Source organism: Saccostrea cucullata, unplaced genomic scaffold (assembly GCF_032062105.1).
Source record: "Saccostrea cucullata isolate Sc308-1 unplaced genomic scaffold, CSIRO_AGI_Scuc_v1 ctg6705, whole genome shotgun sequence".
In the NCBI taxonomy this organism is placed as follows: domain Eukaryota; kingdom Metazoa; phylum Mollusca; class Bivalvia; order Ostreida; family Ostreidae; genus Saccostrea; species Saccostrea cuccullata.
Genome location: NW_026928334.1, coordinates 7,191 through 23,008, shown reverse-complemented (window position 1 = coordinate 23,008; position 15,818 = coordinate 7,191). Strand labels below are relative to the sequence as shown.

Here is a 15,818-nt window from a genome sequence, read left to right as displayed (position 1 = left end):
CACACATTCCTAGTAACTGAAAGTAATATTATACATATAGTATGTATGTATATTAATACACACAAACACATTCAAAGCAGCAAATATAAAGTATTTTTTCTTACAAAGATAACTTTATCATCTCTTTATTATTCATATCTATCTTAAAAATCTTCATCTGCTTTTTACCAAGTGTCTAATCTTATTTAAAGTTTATTCTTTAATATTTATTTAAAAGTGGGATAAAAATGTTTTAGTCAATATTTGGAATTTCTAAAATTTGTAAAAAAAAAAAAAAAAAGAAAAAAAAGAAAAAACAAATAAAAAATAAAAATAACAGCCGTTACGGTAGCTCGGTCGTAGAAACGCTATCTCCGAAATCGGAAGGTCGTGGGATCAAGTCACGGACGCCACTGACCTTTGTCGATGAAAATATGTAGCAATATTTTCTTCGCCAAGCTCTAACTCTTTAAAGTGAAGGCTGTAGATCCTTTGAATAAGACATAAAAAGCGAGGATCTGTGACTCTGAAGGCATTTGCACCATAAAATCCTCTTTACTCAAAGCCCTGAGTGTAGTACAAAGTTCTAAATTTCAATCCCTTCATCGGTATATGGTGACATTTCCATATGAGTGAAAAATTCTCGAATTTGGGCATAAAGCAACAATCAACCAATTATTTAGAATAGCAAATATTAATGCGTGTTTTTATGAAAGTGCGCAGAATCTTTCAAGATTCCTTCTACCATATCCCCATCTACTTCTATCCGTATCCTTAGCAGTTCTTGAGTTATAAGGTGTGATAGACGGACAGTAACACATCTAGACAGACAGACAAGCAGCTACTTATATGTGGTTTCAATTCTGTTATGCTTGTCTTGGAAAAGATCTTGTGCGATTACTTGAATTGTCGCTATAAATAACCCTTTATCTTTATTTTCTTTCTCGAGTAACCGATTTGAAAGCATTCTATGTTTGTTTTATATTAAGGGAAATATAACACAGAAAGTTTATTTAAGCAAAAAGTTTTTTTTTTCTACCAAAATAAAACACTTAACAAAAAGAGTGCATGCTGCGTGCGCAATTTAGAATAAAAATACCCGAGCAAAGCAAGCTTACTTCAAAAACACAAACTGATCTGATCTGCTGCGTACGGAAGTTAAAATTTGCAAAGGTAATGCGAATTTTTTTTCTGTCTTTTTTTTTTATTTCTTTAGTTTTAAAAATGCTGATCATATTTAATTATTTATCTACTTTTTTCAAAGGTATATGTTAAGCATAGAGGAACGTAACATTTATTGGACAAGGGGGCCCTTTCTCCTGCTTTTATTTCATTTTGTGAACTTAGGAAAATGATCATTGAATATCTGGTCATCCTCTCCACTTTTTTGCAGGGTACAATTAAGGGAAATAAAAGGTGAATGGTACTGAAATAAGTTGGATCCCCCTCAACACCCCCTTCGTAGTAGGATTTTCGAACTTGGGTTATTATCCTTTAGACCACCTTTATAGTTAGTGATCTCATCATTAGTTTACCTATTTCTATCTGTTTTCGTCCGTTGTCGTTCGTAGTTCGTTATCATATGAACATTTGGACATCAAGTATTAAAACTGTGAAAATTGGCATGAATGTAATGTGCATTGAGTCTTCTACAAAGCATATCAAGGGTCGATGTCATGACATAACAGTACCGACCAGACCCAACCTGACCCAAAGCAGTCCCAGAGCAGTCCCGGGGACTGCTTTCTGGGACTGCTAAAGCAGTCCCGCAGCGGTCCCAGAGCAGTCCCACAGCGGTCCCAGAGCAGTCCCAAAGCAGTCCCATAGCAGTCCCAGAGCGGTCCCAGCAGTCCCAGCGGTCCCAGAAAGCAGTCCCAGTGGGCGGGGTTTATTAATTTAATGGGCGGGGCTAACTCAGAAATGAGATCTCCAATAAACAATGGAACTATAAAAGGCAGCTGAATTTTTGTTTAGCAGTATATCAGGAATCCTTACAATGCGAAGGTCATTTACATGTATGGGCAGTACCGCATAGATTTGAAACAGTTTGAAATAATATTTAGTGAAGGAAGAAAGCTTACACACCTACATAAATGAATTACACTGAAATTGAATATTTAATCACAATTATCTTGGGGTTTTTTGTGATTGATACTGGCTCCCTTATTTATTTTTTATACAGAAAATTAAAATTGAATTAATTATATTTCACCAGAATTAGTTTTAAATAGGTCTAATCATTATAGATCATGGCCGATTTCAATACTATCGGGATACTCTAAAGGCATTTTTTTTATTAGGGCTTTTGAAAAATTCATTGCTAACTTTGCCAAGTAATATTTTTCAGTATTGATTATTCTTTACTGACATTTTAATTTAAAAATTATTGTTTTATTTGTAAATTGTGTTAGTGACCAGTATAGAATCATAAGATTATGTTCAACATTAATTAATCTTGAAAGAAATATATACGCATTTCATTAATCTTATATTTTTTTTTTTTTTCACATTACAATTTTTACATAGATTGAAATTAGGGTCATTGTTAATTGAGCAGCATGTTCAATGATGTGTAACACTGATACGTTTACCCAAATAACATGCATGATTGATTTTCTGCCCAAAGGCGATTGAAACCGCGGGTGTTTATACCATTTTATTTATACAAATTATCGGCCAGCTGGTAAACGAAAGCAAAACAAAAAAGAAATAAATCACAATTCCCGGTATTTTTAACTGCTAATTTATTTATTTTTTTAAATTTACTTTTTTAATAACTTATTTATAAATTAAAAACTAATTCATCTGTAAATTCCCGTATAATTGTTCACATTGCTTATGTTACGGAAGAATGGTGGCATAATTTTATTTCATGTCATAAAATAAATTGTTAGATTTTTATTTGAGGGTTGCATGGAATACTCTTTTAGCGTGGTATTTGTAAAAGGTGTTGCCTTTTCAATTAAAATATCTTATATCTAAATGTAATGATTTTTTTAAACAGTGCCAAATGCAATTTTTGAGAATTTAATTTTAGATTTAATAATAAATTAAATCTACATGTAGATAATTTTTCTCATGAGTCTGAAGTTTTATACATTTTAGAAATAAAAATCTGCTCCTGACTTCCTTATTTAACAACATTATTTTTAAAAATATTCTATATTACATTTGTCTAAATATACAGTCCCTTAAACTATAAATTAACTATAATAAATGTAATCTCAAGTTATTTAAAGATTATAAGAAATCCTTGCTTATTAAACAGTTTAAACTCCTCTCTGCTGCAAGTAAACAAAACAACAGGGAGCCTTGCAAATTCAGAATACACAAGGGGGCGGAGCTATCTTGTCACTCAGAACCTTTGTCACACATGAGTGAACAAAGCAGTCCCAGAAAGCAGTCCCAGGGGCAGCTGGGACTGCTGGGACTGCTTTTCATAGCAGTCCCAGAGCAGTCCCATAGCGGTCCCAGAGCAGTCCCACAGCGGTCCCAGAGCAGTCCCACAGCAGTCCCAGAGCGGTCCCAAAGCAGTCCCGGGGACTGCTTTCTGGGACTGCTTTGGTGTCAGGTTGGGTCTGGTCGGTACTGTAAGTCTGTGACCATGGAAATTTACTTGTAAAGCCATGAAGCCAGGCAAAATATAAAATCCATTTTCCTAACATTTCACGAGTTATATAGTGTACCAGGCAACTATATAAACAGACAAACATCTTATTAGATTGACAGACGCAGAGCAAAGCGATCCTTTAGTACCGTTCTCTTCTGCAGCTTGTCTTGGAAAAGTTCATGTGAAATTAAATGATCTGTCGCTATAAATATGCCTTTATCCTTATTTTCTTATCCGGGTTACCATTCCTTCTTGTTTCATATTAAGAGAAATATAACACATTTATTAAAACAAAAACAGTCACATGTAGCGGCGTTACCCTAATGGTTAAGACACTGGACATCTAATCGACAGATCATGAGTTCGCGCCCCGTGTGTGGTGTTATTTTTATTTTGAATTTCGTTCTTTTCCTAATTTTTACCAAATCAAGATATGTGTGAACTCGACATTTATAATTTGTGATGACAAATCACTAAAATAATAATTTTCACCCATAAAAACAGTCATATCGACAGTGTAATGGTTGCTTAATGGTAGCTTAATGGAGTTTGGACATTGCCACCTGTAAGTTTACCTTAATTGTAGCTTAATGGTGGTCTAAAGGCTACCATTAAGGACCTGTAAGCCACCATTAAGCTACCATTAAGCCGCATTTAAGCACCCACTAAGGACTTTGAGATGGCTTAATGGTAACTTAATGGTGGTGTAAATGTTACTTAAAGGTGCTCACTGGTGACTTAAAGACAACCATTAAACCACCATTAAGGACCTATAAGCAACCATTAAACCAGCCTTAAAGGGTGTGTTTCATCTTGTGTGAAGTGTAAAGGTGCCTCTTCCGACATTTCCGAATTTCATGGCCCCGATGCCAGATTTTGTTGTTGTAAGAATTGGTCTCTCTTGATTATCTATGAAAATGCATCAATTATTTGAAAATATTTTCCTCTGCTCCTGGTTTTAAACAAAAGCATTCTAATGTGTTTCAATGATGCCTCTTCCGGATTATGAATTTTACGGCCAAAGGACCAGGGGTTCTTGTATTTAGGGGAAATTTTATTCATTTTTCAGTAAAAATGCATAAAATCTTTACAACTTTTTATTTACTTGGTATTAGGATCGCTTTGACTATAAAAGTGACTTCTGATATCTATAATAGACAATTGTAGTCTGTATTCATTGTGAAGCCCGAGAAAGATATTCCAATAAGTTTAACTGTCTTTTACCAGAACTACTATATTTCAAAATGTTTGGATTCATGATGTTGAAAATCGTATATCAAACTGAAATGAAGAATTAGGCAGGATTTAGCTAAGAACATATACGAATTGCATAATGTTTAAGTATTTTTTTTCTCTAGAAAAAAAGGCAACTGCTTTAACATATATTGCACATTCGGTTAATTGGGTTACACGTGATCTTAAACATTGAATGATTTTTATGTGCTTGATATTTTGGATGTTCGTGTTTGCTTTGCTCCTGTTTTGTATTGTTTTATAGACTTCTGATCTTGAATACTGTTTGTTATCTACATATGTTTCATAATTGTTTTGTATTGTTTTATAGACTTCTGATCTTGAATACTGTTTGTTATCTACATATGTTTCATAATAACTGAGTGATCACAGATAAACAAATAAGAACGAGTATAAAAATTGATAAACTGGAATATTTTTGCTTTCCCTCTTTTTTGGCCTTATTTTAATTTATAAAGAAAGATTGTAAGATAGATTGCACTTATCAATCTTATGCATCTCTAAAATTTAAAGTTTTTTTTTTCTTTTTAGAATTGACTTGCAGAGAGAGATGACGGTACATGTGTTTTCTCTATTAGCATCAATTACTCCATGTCTTCTTTTGCTGAATAAAAATGTAAGAGTATTTTTTGAACTTCCTGTATCGTGTTTTTAACAAGTAATACAGCTTTATTATGAAGTTTTACTTTTTATATTGTTACTTCTTATACTATTACTTTTTACTTTTATATATTTACATGTATAATTGTTTGTATAATTGCTTGTGCTTAAAGCTGAACACAACTCTTAAATATTAAGTAATAACCATTTTCGAAATACTTTTGATGATGTCAGCAGTCCGGGGTTCGCATTTGTTATAACATGTACAACTGATTGCTTTATTGTCACAGGTACATGTACATGTATTAGCGTAGAATGGCGACTCGTGTTTGAACTGGTAATCTTGAGTTACCTTTGCTTACATTTTATTGCAATGACGTGTATATTTGTGTTTATTTCTTTACTGCATTGACCTGTACTTCGGTATCTCACTTTCCCGCATAAGAGGAGAAATAAATATATATTTTTCTGCAAGGTGATGTATTGCATACGTCGTCTAAACTGGTGAATACACTTAACAATGACTTAGTCTGACAGGTCCTTTATTTACGAGTCTCATATACTAGTATAGCGAGAGTCCGACCAAAAATGGCGGACACATTTCTTTTACGAATTGAATTGTGTTAGGTTTTAATATAACGGTTACCGATAATTCGAAAAATCACCCCTTCTCCCCTTTTAGCCCTATTCCCTTCGACCTTCATAAAAATAGTTATGTCATCTTTTTTATTTTTTCTAAAAAAACAACAGAATGTTTTTTTAAGTAGTACTGTTAATCAGGATTCAAAAAACTTTCACGCCAATATATTTTTTATGTCTAGCAATTCTTACAGGTGAAGATTGATTGTATTTTGTTTTACTTCAATACTTTTATCACTCAGATAGAGACGTCACAATAATCTGTTGACGCTTATAAGGAAAGTTTCAAATTTTTACCTTTAGTAAGCATTTAGTGTCATTGTTCAGTGAAATATTATTGGAATCCCAAAGCCTGTCGAGACATTGGGCCTCGGTTTTAAGGTCTAAGCAGAAGGACCCACAACTTTGACTTCAAAGTGCGTATGTTCTTTTAATGACTTACATCCAGCACAGCTGAGACTTGGACTCACGACGCTACAAAACTTACGGTTACCTACGGTTACTAGTACTGAGACTCAATTAAAAAATCTATGGGTTGATTCTCAATGATTATTCTTTATTATAGAAAATACTGTTACTCGTATGTAAAAACGTAAACTTTTACTTCTAATACTACTACATGTAATGTTACGAATACTATCAATAATACTAGAAATAATACCTTGGTTCTTACGGGTGAAAAAAAATAAGCTTTAAAGAGAACAATATTTTTTGTTTATTTAACACTATGTGTTACTTTATAACAGGTAATTGCTTTGCCCCTAACATGTCCGGTATCGATTTCGACTTTACGACACGTAACGCTTTGTCCTCAGTCTGAGATGGAATGGAATGAGAGGGCTAAAGAAAAGGGGTGTGAAATTCTGGCACGTCATCAAAACTGCACATCAGCAGATGCATTTTCCTATCACTGCATTCTTAATGCAGATGCAACAAGACTTGTTGAAGTCTGCGCTCCTAAGTGGTTTATGACAGGTACATGTATGACATTTTATAGGTTCCATAAAGGTAGGTTTAGACTTTAAGAAATTTTTGACGAACAAATATTTATTTTACATAAATATGTATATATATCTCTTAAACTAAATAAAATCCACTAAGACAAGTGCCTTTGAATACTTAATTTCATACAACCTGTTTCGAGGCAAATACCTTTACATAAGACAACCAAAATTTAGCATCGAAAGTATAATCTCGCGTTTTTTTTATATGTGTACCAAAATACATCATATTTAAAGAAAAATTCATAAAAAGCAAAACTATTCATTTGCAAGGAGAATTTTTGAAGATTTTCCTAAGAAAATATCTACAAATTGATGAATCTGATCGCGGTCTTCAGAAAAAAAAATTCTAAAATTCGAATTTCGAACATTTTCAAAATAATTTACTGTTTACAGTGTACCTACCATTTTTCTTCAAAATTTTCGTCAATATTAATTTAAAAAAATATTTTATCATGGTTGATAATGATAATTATGATTTTGCATAATAATTTTTTGAACAAGTATTCCCCCATTTTTGGAAAATCAAGTTTTACGATCATTCTTTTCAAAATGTAAAAAAAGAGAAAAATATACAAAGATTACATAGTCTTAAAATCAATGAAATTAGAAAAATCAATGTGGATAAGAATTACCAAATATTTTGATCTATTTAGGATTTTGAAAATTCTAATTCTGTGTGTGAATGTATGAATCGATCTGTAGATCTAACTGGCAGAGAGCAAAGTTATTTTGCCATTTTGATAGATACGGGATAACAATAACTAGAATTTGAGAATATTGGTACATAAAATTAGAACCGGATTAGTTATGGTTCATACGTTATTAATGAACCGAAAGAGGCTATTACACTGTATTGATATTTTTGATCGAATTTAGTTTATGTCTTACATGAGCCTAGAGACGTTTCCATTTCAGGATATTGTGCACGGTTTAGTATAAAAGAGAAGAGAATAATAAACGACCCTGGACTTGACTGTACGAAGTTTGTTTCTCCGTGTCCACCAAGATACAATTCAACAGAAGCTTATAAATGTAAGCATATTAAAATAAACCTTTTTTTAAATATAGAATTCACAGGCCTGTACCTTAGATAAGTCTTCAGCCGACAAATTCTACATAGCGACAAAATACTAGTAAAATCGCGTTTACTTTTATTGCACGGATACTTTAATACCTGAGCTCGTATGAAGATTTTGCTTTTTCTACATAGACATTTTCTCATATTGGTCGACCTAAGTAACCCCCCCCCCCCCCCGCTCCCCATTTTAAATTCCAAGAATCCATGAATTTATATATGCATTCATGATAAATATGCTATAAAATGTATCCAATCTACTTCATTTCGAGTTTTTCCTTAGATCACATGAAATCGTTTTCTAGAAACATGTTTCTCAAGTCAAATGGTGTGTGAGATTTTAATTTATTATTATTATAATTATACTAATTTTTTTATTAATTTATAAAGCGCAAAATCACATATAGATTCTATGCGCTGTGAATTTATTTTAAAAAATTGTTTTTTGTTCTATTTTATAGACCAAAAATGTTACGCTGAAGTTGAGAGAACCACCAATGGGTATGTTTTTTTTAATTGACAATATCTTTAAGATATGTAATAAATGTAATATTAAAATGTTTTTGTATTTCTTTTCAGGTTAACAAAAATGAAAATTTGTAAATTTTCAAAATGTTAAATAAGTTAGATTAAAAAGTGACTTTAACCTTGTAGAAATGAACATGCTTCTTCTGCCTTTTTTTCCTCGCCTATTTTCTGGATATTGATAGTCCTGAGCTGTGTTTTACTGATTGCACTTATAACTATCATATTTATTCGAGGAAGGAAAAAAGAAGCGAAAAAACAAAACGTGGAAGGTATTAGTAATTCCTTTTTTGTTATTGTTATAGCTTTGTTAAACAACTTGCGTCAGGAACTATTTCCCAAGGCCTTTTTCAGAAAGGAGTATTTCCTGTTCATTATAAAAATAAAAAAGCTCTGACATCCAAAGCCATTTAGTAGAATATCCTGAACTCACTGGAAATTCCGTATTTAACAGTAGTTTCTTCTTCCGCATATCCGTTGTTTTTGCGTTTTTGTATACGTTGATAAATTAACTTCAGCTTAAAATGAAAAATAAACCCGTCAATCAAGACTTTTTTTAACGCTGAGAAAAATTGCAACCAACTGTTTCTTTTCTAATTAAATGGAATGATGTACATGTACATGTACATGTATATCTTGCCTTTTACTATGTAACAGTCCTTAAAGCGCTTGGACACAGATTCAAAAGCTATAATGAAAGCTAATATTTCCTCGAAAATTCGGCATAATAACATTATTGTATATGTTAATACAGCAGTTAGATCACAGTTAAGGTCATTAGGTCATTGATCTTGGTGCCATTTGAAAAAAAAAAATAATTAGTGGGGTATGCATACCAAATATGAAGCCCCGATAGCTTTCAAGATTGAACGTTATGGCGAAGGTTGAAGTTGACAACAGAAAGATAAACAGACAAACAGCCAAACAGACATACAGTACAAACAATATACGCTTTGGGTCTATTGATCTGGTTGCATAAAAACTTTCACTTTTTTCCTGGAAATTATTGAAACTACAAATTTTGGACGAGTATATTTTTAAAAATTTATAATGCAGAATTTATTCTTTATATGTTTGGAAGAGCGTTTATTCAAATTATAATCCAGAACATTCAGAGTATAAATGTGAGAAAGCAAAACTAACTCAAAATTTTTCCAAGCCGTGCTCAGTGATGCGTACAGAGTGTAACAATTAAATTGAACACACCTGTGAAACGTAAACATTAACAATAACAGGTTTAGTGCCCTGTTTTCAAAAAGTTCACGTTTCAGGGGTGTTTGTAGTTTAATAATCTTTGTGCACAATGTGGAAAATCTTGGAAAACAAAAGCAAGGTTAGCTATTCATTTTTCTGATCGATTTTTTTTATTACTTAGAGATGATACACACATGTATATGAAATTAACGTACTTTCTTTTCGGAACAATAAAACTGGATTTTATAATTAAGATACAGAGAAAAACAATCAGAAAAATGAAGAAAGTGACAAAAATGAAAAAAATCGGTAGGTTCCTTTATTCTCAAACATTGGGCCTTGATCGATTATATTTAGATATTTAAATTGAATAATTCTTCAAAATGATGTTCTTTTTACCAGTCCTTCTGAAACAGAACCCAATCTTGAAGATCATATAAACGACGATGATGGAATCACAACAGAAAGGCCAGATAACCAAAGGTAAGAGGAAAAATACTACAAACTGACAATATCATACATCGTCTTTACCGTTATTTTTCGTTTACAGTAATGAAGATGAAGAGTTAATGAAATTTGAAACTATGACTGGAAAAACAGGAGAATGTTCAGTGAAGGTAAAATAGTCAATTTTCAAAACATTTCCCTCTTCTGGCTAACAACCAATCATCTGTATTCACTAATCAATTTAAAATTAAAATGAATAGGGTGTCACAAATATAGTTATGCTGAGAGAGAAATTGTCCAAAGAGCTACAATTCCCGAAGGAGATTATTTTAGTAGTGGTTAAAGAGGATGGAATAATCTATAATGACGACACTAAATTTGAAGCTCTGAGGAGGCACCAAAGTAAAATACAATTAGTGATTGGAAAAAAAGACCGAATTGTGCATGACCCTGAACTAGACGTCATATCCAAAAAACCACTACTGAACAGGAACTGTAAAATGAGTTGTGGTCATTTCACAGGTATTTTGTTCAATTTTGTTTTCTTAAAAGTTAAACTTGACATGATTTTGATGATTACAGTGTGTTAAAATCTTGCGCTCTTGAAATTTAAATGGGGTATTTTTCATTTAGCTCCAGAGACTGCCTTTGAATACACGAAAGATAAATTGACTGAAGGAGAATCAGCTGTACTTTGTCCAACGTGTGATAATAAGTGGGAAATGTCAGAACTCGTTCAAAAATGTGATATGTCAAGGGATGAACAAATTTTCCTTGAACACCTCATATCGCTGAATCTGATAACTAAAATGCGATACAAAACATAAGCGCTATTACTTCACATTTACTGTCCGCTCTGAATGAACATGTTGCACAAATTATTTTGAGTTCATTGTTAATTGTGATTCGTAGGACAAGATATCTCGAAAAAAAATAGTTTTGTTATCAATCAATGAGTAAAAAAACATAAAATTGTGAAGGAGCTCATTTCGTTCTGCCTCGGTCAAATCTTGTGCTTCATAAAAAAATATAAGATATTTGGAAATATATATTATTATTATTTAATATAATGATTGAGGTATTCTATATGTTTCCAACAGATACTTATTTCATATAAAGCGATAAAGCTAATAATGATTTTTGTTTTTGTTTTGTCTCTTTTGTTTACAGTTCACTTAAATCTCTTTGCAAAAGTTTTATTTCCTTTCTTTAGACATTAATTTCATTATGTGTAGTTAATAAGATATCAACGGTTGAACACTGATACGTTCAATTTGGAAGTGGTAGATTACCTTTTGGGCTCCATTGATTCATGATCGTAGGGTTATAGTGCTGTTTCGGATGATCAAAAACAATATAGAAGAAACTACATATTTATCAAATTTTTTTCTGATCATAGAAAATTAATGAAACTGATATGTCGTAACAAAAACCCATATCACTAAACAAAGTTGTACTTTCATCGGAATGGCCTGCCTGACAAAATATTAATATCTCTCACATATTTTATGAATACCTTTACATTGTAAATGTTAATATTTCTTTGATTACATGTGCAAATACTTTAGTGTAATTATATTCTATGAAAGTAGTTACAAGAGGCCCCGGGGCCACATCCCTCACCTGAGCAATTGGCTAGGAAAAGCACATATCAGATCAGAACTGAAAGTTTACTAGGGGGGGGGGGGGGGGGCTTGAACTTCAACTCTCCAGGGGGTCATGATTTGTTGAGAAGAAGATTTTTAAAGATTTTTCCCTTTATATTCCTATGTAAAACTTTGATCGGCCATTTTGGCCCTACCCTTCCCCCGGGGGTCATGATTTGAGCAAACTTGAATCTACACTACCTGAGGATGCTTCCGCATGAGTTTCATCTTTCGTGGCCCAGTGGTTCTCGAGAAGATTTTTAAAGATTTTTCCTATATATTTCTATGTAAAATTTTGATCAGCCATTTTGGCCCTATCCAACCCCCGGGGGTCATGATTTATACAATTTTGAATCTACACTACATGAGGATGATTCCACATGAGTTTCATTTTCCTGGCCCAGTGGTTCTTAAGAAGAAGATGTTTAAAGATTTTTCCTATATATTCCTATGTAAAACTTTGATCGGCCATTTTTGCCCAACCCTACCCCCGGGGGTCATGATTTGAACAAACTTGTATCTTCACTACCTGAGGATGATTCCACAAGAGTTTCATCTTTCCTGACCTAGTGGTTCTTGAGAAGAAGATTTTTTAATAATGCTATTCTTTTTTCTCAAATTCATGATTTGAACAAACTTGAATCCCTTTCACTCCATGATACTTTGTAGCAAGTTTGGTTGAAATAGGCCCAGTGGTGTTTGAGAAGAAGATGAGAATGTGAAAAGTTTACAACGACAACGCCGACGACAACGACAAGGACGACAACGACAGACAACGGACACATTTTGATCAGAAAAGCTCACTCGAGGCTTTGGCTCAGGTGAGCTAAAAAGCACTCAACATAATTTTGGGACACTTTTATAGGTTGCTAAATTTGCTTTTACATGTATATGGACACACATGTAGATGTATAATGGATAAATGGATTTGTCGCATACAATATGTATAGAAATATCAGACAGGTTCAAGCCCGTAAAGGCGGAAAAACTGAGTTGTTTTTTTTAATATAAAAAAAGAATCTTTGTGAAACATATGTTGTACTTAAGGTATTGCTACTTGAATTACACTTCGATTTAAATGCTCAATAAGGCAATTCTTCAAAAAATATATGCTTGAATGAAAAGTACTATGCATTCTTGAATCAGTAAAATAACTGGAAATAAGGAGAAAAAGTTCATAAAGCAAAAAAAAAAATAGGAGCAGAGCAAACACTGAGCTCGAAAACATCAGAAATGGGATTAGGTGCTATGAAGAAGTGAGCATTCCTTTGACCACCGGTCAAAACCGCCGTGTGCAACCTGTCATGACCCTGAAATAACGGAAAATCCGTCGTTTACTCTGTGTGTAAAAATATACTAACAATAAATCTGTTAAACAGCAATTGACTCAAAGCTTAATTGTATTTGCTGACAACGTCATTAAATCGACCAAATAACTTACGAATGATGACTTTCAACGAATCAGCCGAAATTCTTGTTTCATCAACATGTTTGTCAGTGATAAACCTCATATTAGAAATTGTACATACGTAAAACATGCTTTTGTGTTTTGAATCAATTGAGATTTACAAACTCCTTTTGCGGGTAATGCAGGTATATTGCTACATAAGTAAGGGAATTTGACGATTGAAAAGTCATCTCGTTTATCATACAGCTTGATTGGTAGATAACCATTAACGTATTTTTCAAGTGAAATATCGAAATATTATTCAGATTGTTAGTCTCTGTATTATCTTTTATCTCAAGCTCACCAGAATATATAGTATCGACATACAAATGAAAATAATAGTTACTATTCTTAATTGACAATACGTCGTCGATATATCTAAATGTCCTTTTTACACGTTTACGATTTTGGACAAAGATTGCTTTATAATTATGGAAATATGAGGTAACATAACTGTTTGGAATTGATAATAAGACTGATATATCCTCACCAAGTGTATACACAGAGCTTGAAACATTGCATTTGATTATTACACAAACCGTTTAGTAAACGTAAAGGAAAGAAGATGTGTTTGTGAAACACTGATGCCCCCGTATGGCAACATAGCAAAGATTAAGCTTTTCTCGATTGCAAATTTAATCAAATAGTACCAAAATTAGTGTATTCTCACTGGAAAACAATTGTAAAATCTAAAAGTAACCAAATGTTAAAGTTTTTTTTTCTGATAAGTACAAAAGTCACCAAGGTCAAGGTCAAAAGGTCAATGTAATAAGTATCGAATGAAAGGTCCTGCCACATAGAGTACTTATGTTAAGCATAAAAGCCCTTGCCCTAACCATTCAGAAGTTATGGCAAACATTTATTTTTTTTAAAAAGTGGGTCAAATGTCAAGATCAAAGTTCTTGTTATCAAATGAAAGGTCATAAGAATCAAATGTGTAAAGTATGAAAGCACTAGCAAGGTTTGCTTTTTTAAAGTATGTCAATCTCAAAAGTCAAGGTAAGAGGGTCAAAGTTCTTGGTATCCAATGAAGGGTTTTCTCACAAGAAGTATATATATAAAGCACGAAAGCCCTATTACTTACCGTTTAAAAGTTATGGCCAAGGTTAAAGTTTTTTCACAAGAACGGAAATCTACAAGGTCAAGGTCAAAGGGTCAAGATTGTTGGTATCCAATGAAAGGTCTTTCAAAAAACATTACATATATGAAGTATAAATGTCCTAGTATATAGTGTTCAAAAGATATGACCAAAATAACATTTTAAAATTTTCATGTAAAAGTTGGTCAAACTCCAAGGTCAAAAGGTCAAATTTGGTGGTACCTAAAGAAAGGTCTTGTCACAAGGAATATACATAAGAAATATGAAAGTTATAGCTCCATTAAATCAAAAGTTATGGGCAAGGTTAAAGTTTTTGCTGACAAACAGAGAGACAGACAGAGAGACAGAGAGACTGACAGACAGACTGACGGACACGACAAAAACTATATACCCCCAAAACTTCGTCACGGGGGCATAAAAACAGATTAGAATTTTGATTTAAAGAATATAGACAAATAAAGATAAAGAAGGTTTAGGTTTACAAGGTATTTAATTCAATTATTGGTTTTGAAAATAAACTTTCAGGCAAATATCAATGTTTTAAGGGGGAAGCTTGAAAAACAAGATGTGTTTGTAAAACACTGATGCCCCCGTATGGCAACATATCAAAGATTAAGCTTTTATTAAATGCAAATTTAATTAATTGGTACCAAAAGTAGGGTATTCTCACTGGAAAACAATTATGAAATTTGAAAGTAAGCCAATGTTAAAGGTTTTTAATTAGTACAAAAATCTACAAGGTCAAAAGGTCAATGTAATTAGTATCAAATGAAAGGTCTTGCCGCATAAAATACTTATGTAGAGCATGAAAGCCCTAGCCCTAACCGTTCAGAAGTTATGGTTAACGTTCAATTTCTTAAAAAGAAGGTCAAACTCCAGGATCAAGGTCAAGGGGTCATAGTCATTGTTATCAAATGAAAGGTCTTGTCATAAGGATCAAATATGCAAAGTATGAAAGGAACTAGCCCTAAGTCTTTAAAAGTTATGGTCAAGTTTGCTTTTTTAAAGTAGGTCAATCTCAAAGGTCAAAGGGTCAAGGATCTTCATATTCAATGAAAGTGTCTTTTCACAAGGATTACATATATGAAGTATAAAAGCCCTATCTCTTACTGTTCAAAAGTTATGGCCTAGGTTAAAGTTTTTTCACAAGTATAGAAATCTACAAGGTCAAGGTCAAAGGGTCAAGGTTGTTGGTATCCAGTGAAAGGTCTTTTAACAAATATTACATATGTGAAGTATAAAAGTCCTGGGGTCTACTGTTCAAAAGATATGGCCAAAGTAAAATTTTAAAATTTTTCT

At 32.7% G+C, this 15,818-nt stretch overlaps 1 protein-coding gene across 1 annotated transcript; it reads left to right on the top strand.

Moving 5' to 3' along the window:
• The first annotated feature begins 1,082 nt into the window (after nt 1-1,082).
• On the top strand, nt 1,083-11,593 carry LOC134277245 (uncharacterized). Its single transcript, XM_062759562.1, has 11 exons — nt 1,083-1,152; nt 5,375-5,459; nt 6,829-7,057; nt 8,002-8,118; nt 8,623-8,662; nt 8,816-8,958; nt 10,135-10,189; nt 10,283-10,363; nt 10,431-10,497; nt 10,588-10,849; nt 10,961-11,593. Exons 2-11 carry the CDS (start codon nt 5,394-5,396, stop codon nt 11,152-11,154), a joined length of 1,254 nt encoding a protein of 417 aa, XP_062615546.1. The 5' UTR covers nt 1,083-1,152; nt 5,375-5,393; the 3' UTR covers nt 11,155-11,593.
• The last annotated feature ends 4,225 nt before the right edge of the window (nt 11,594-15,818 follow it).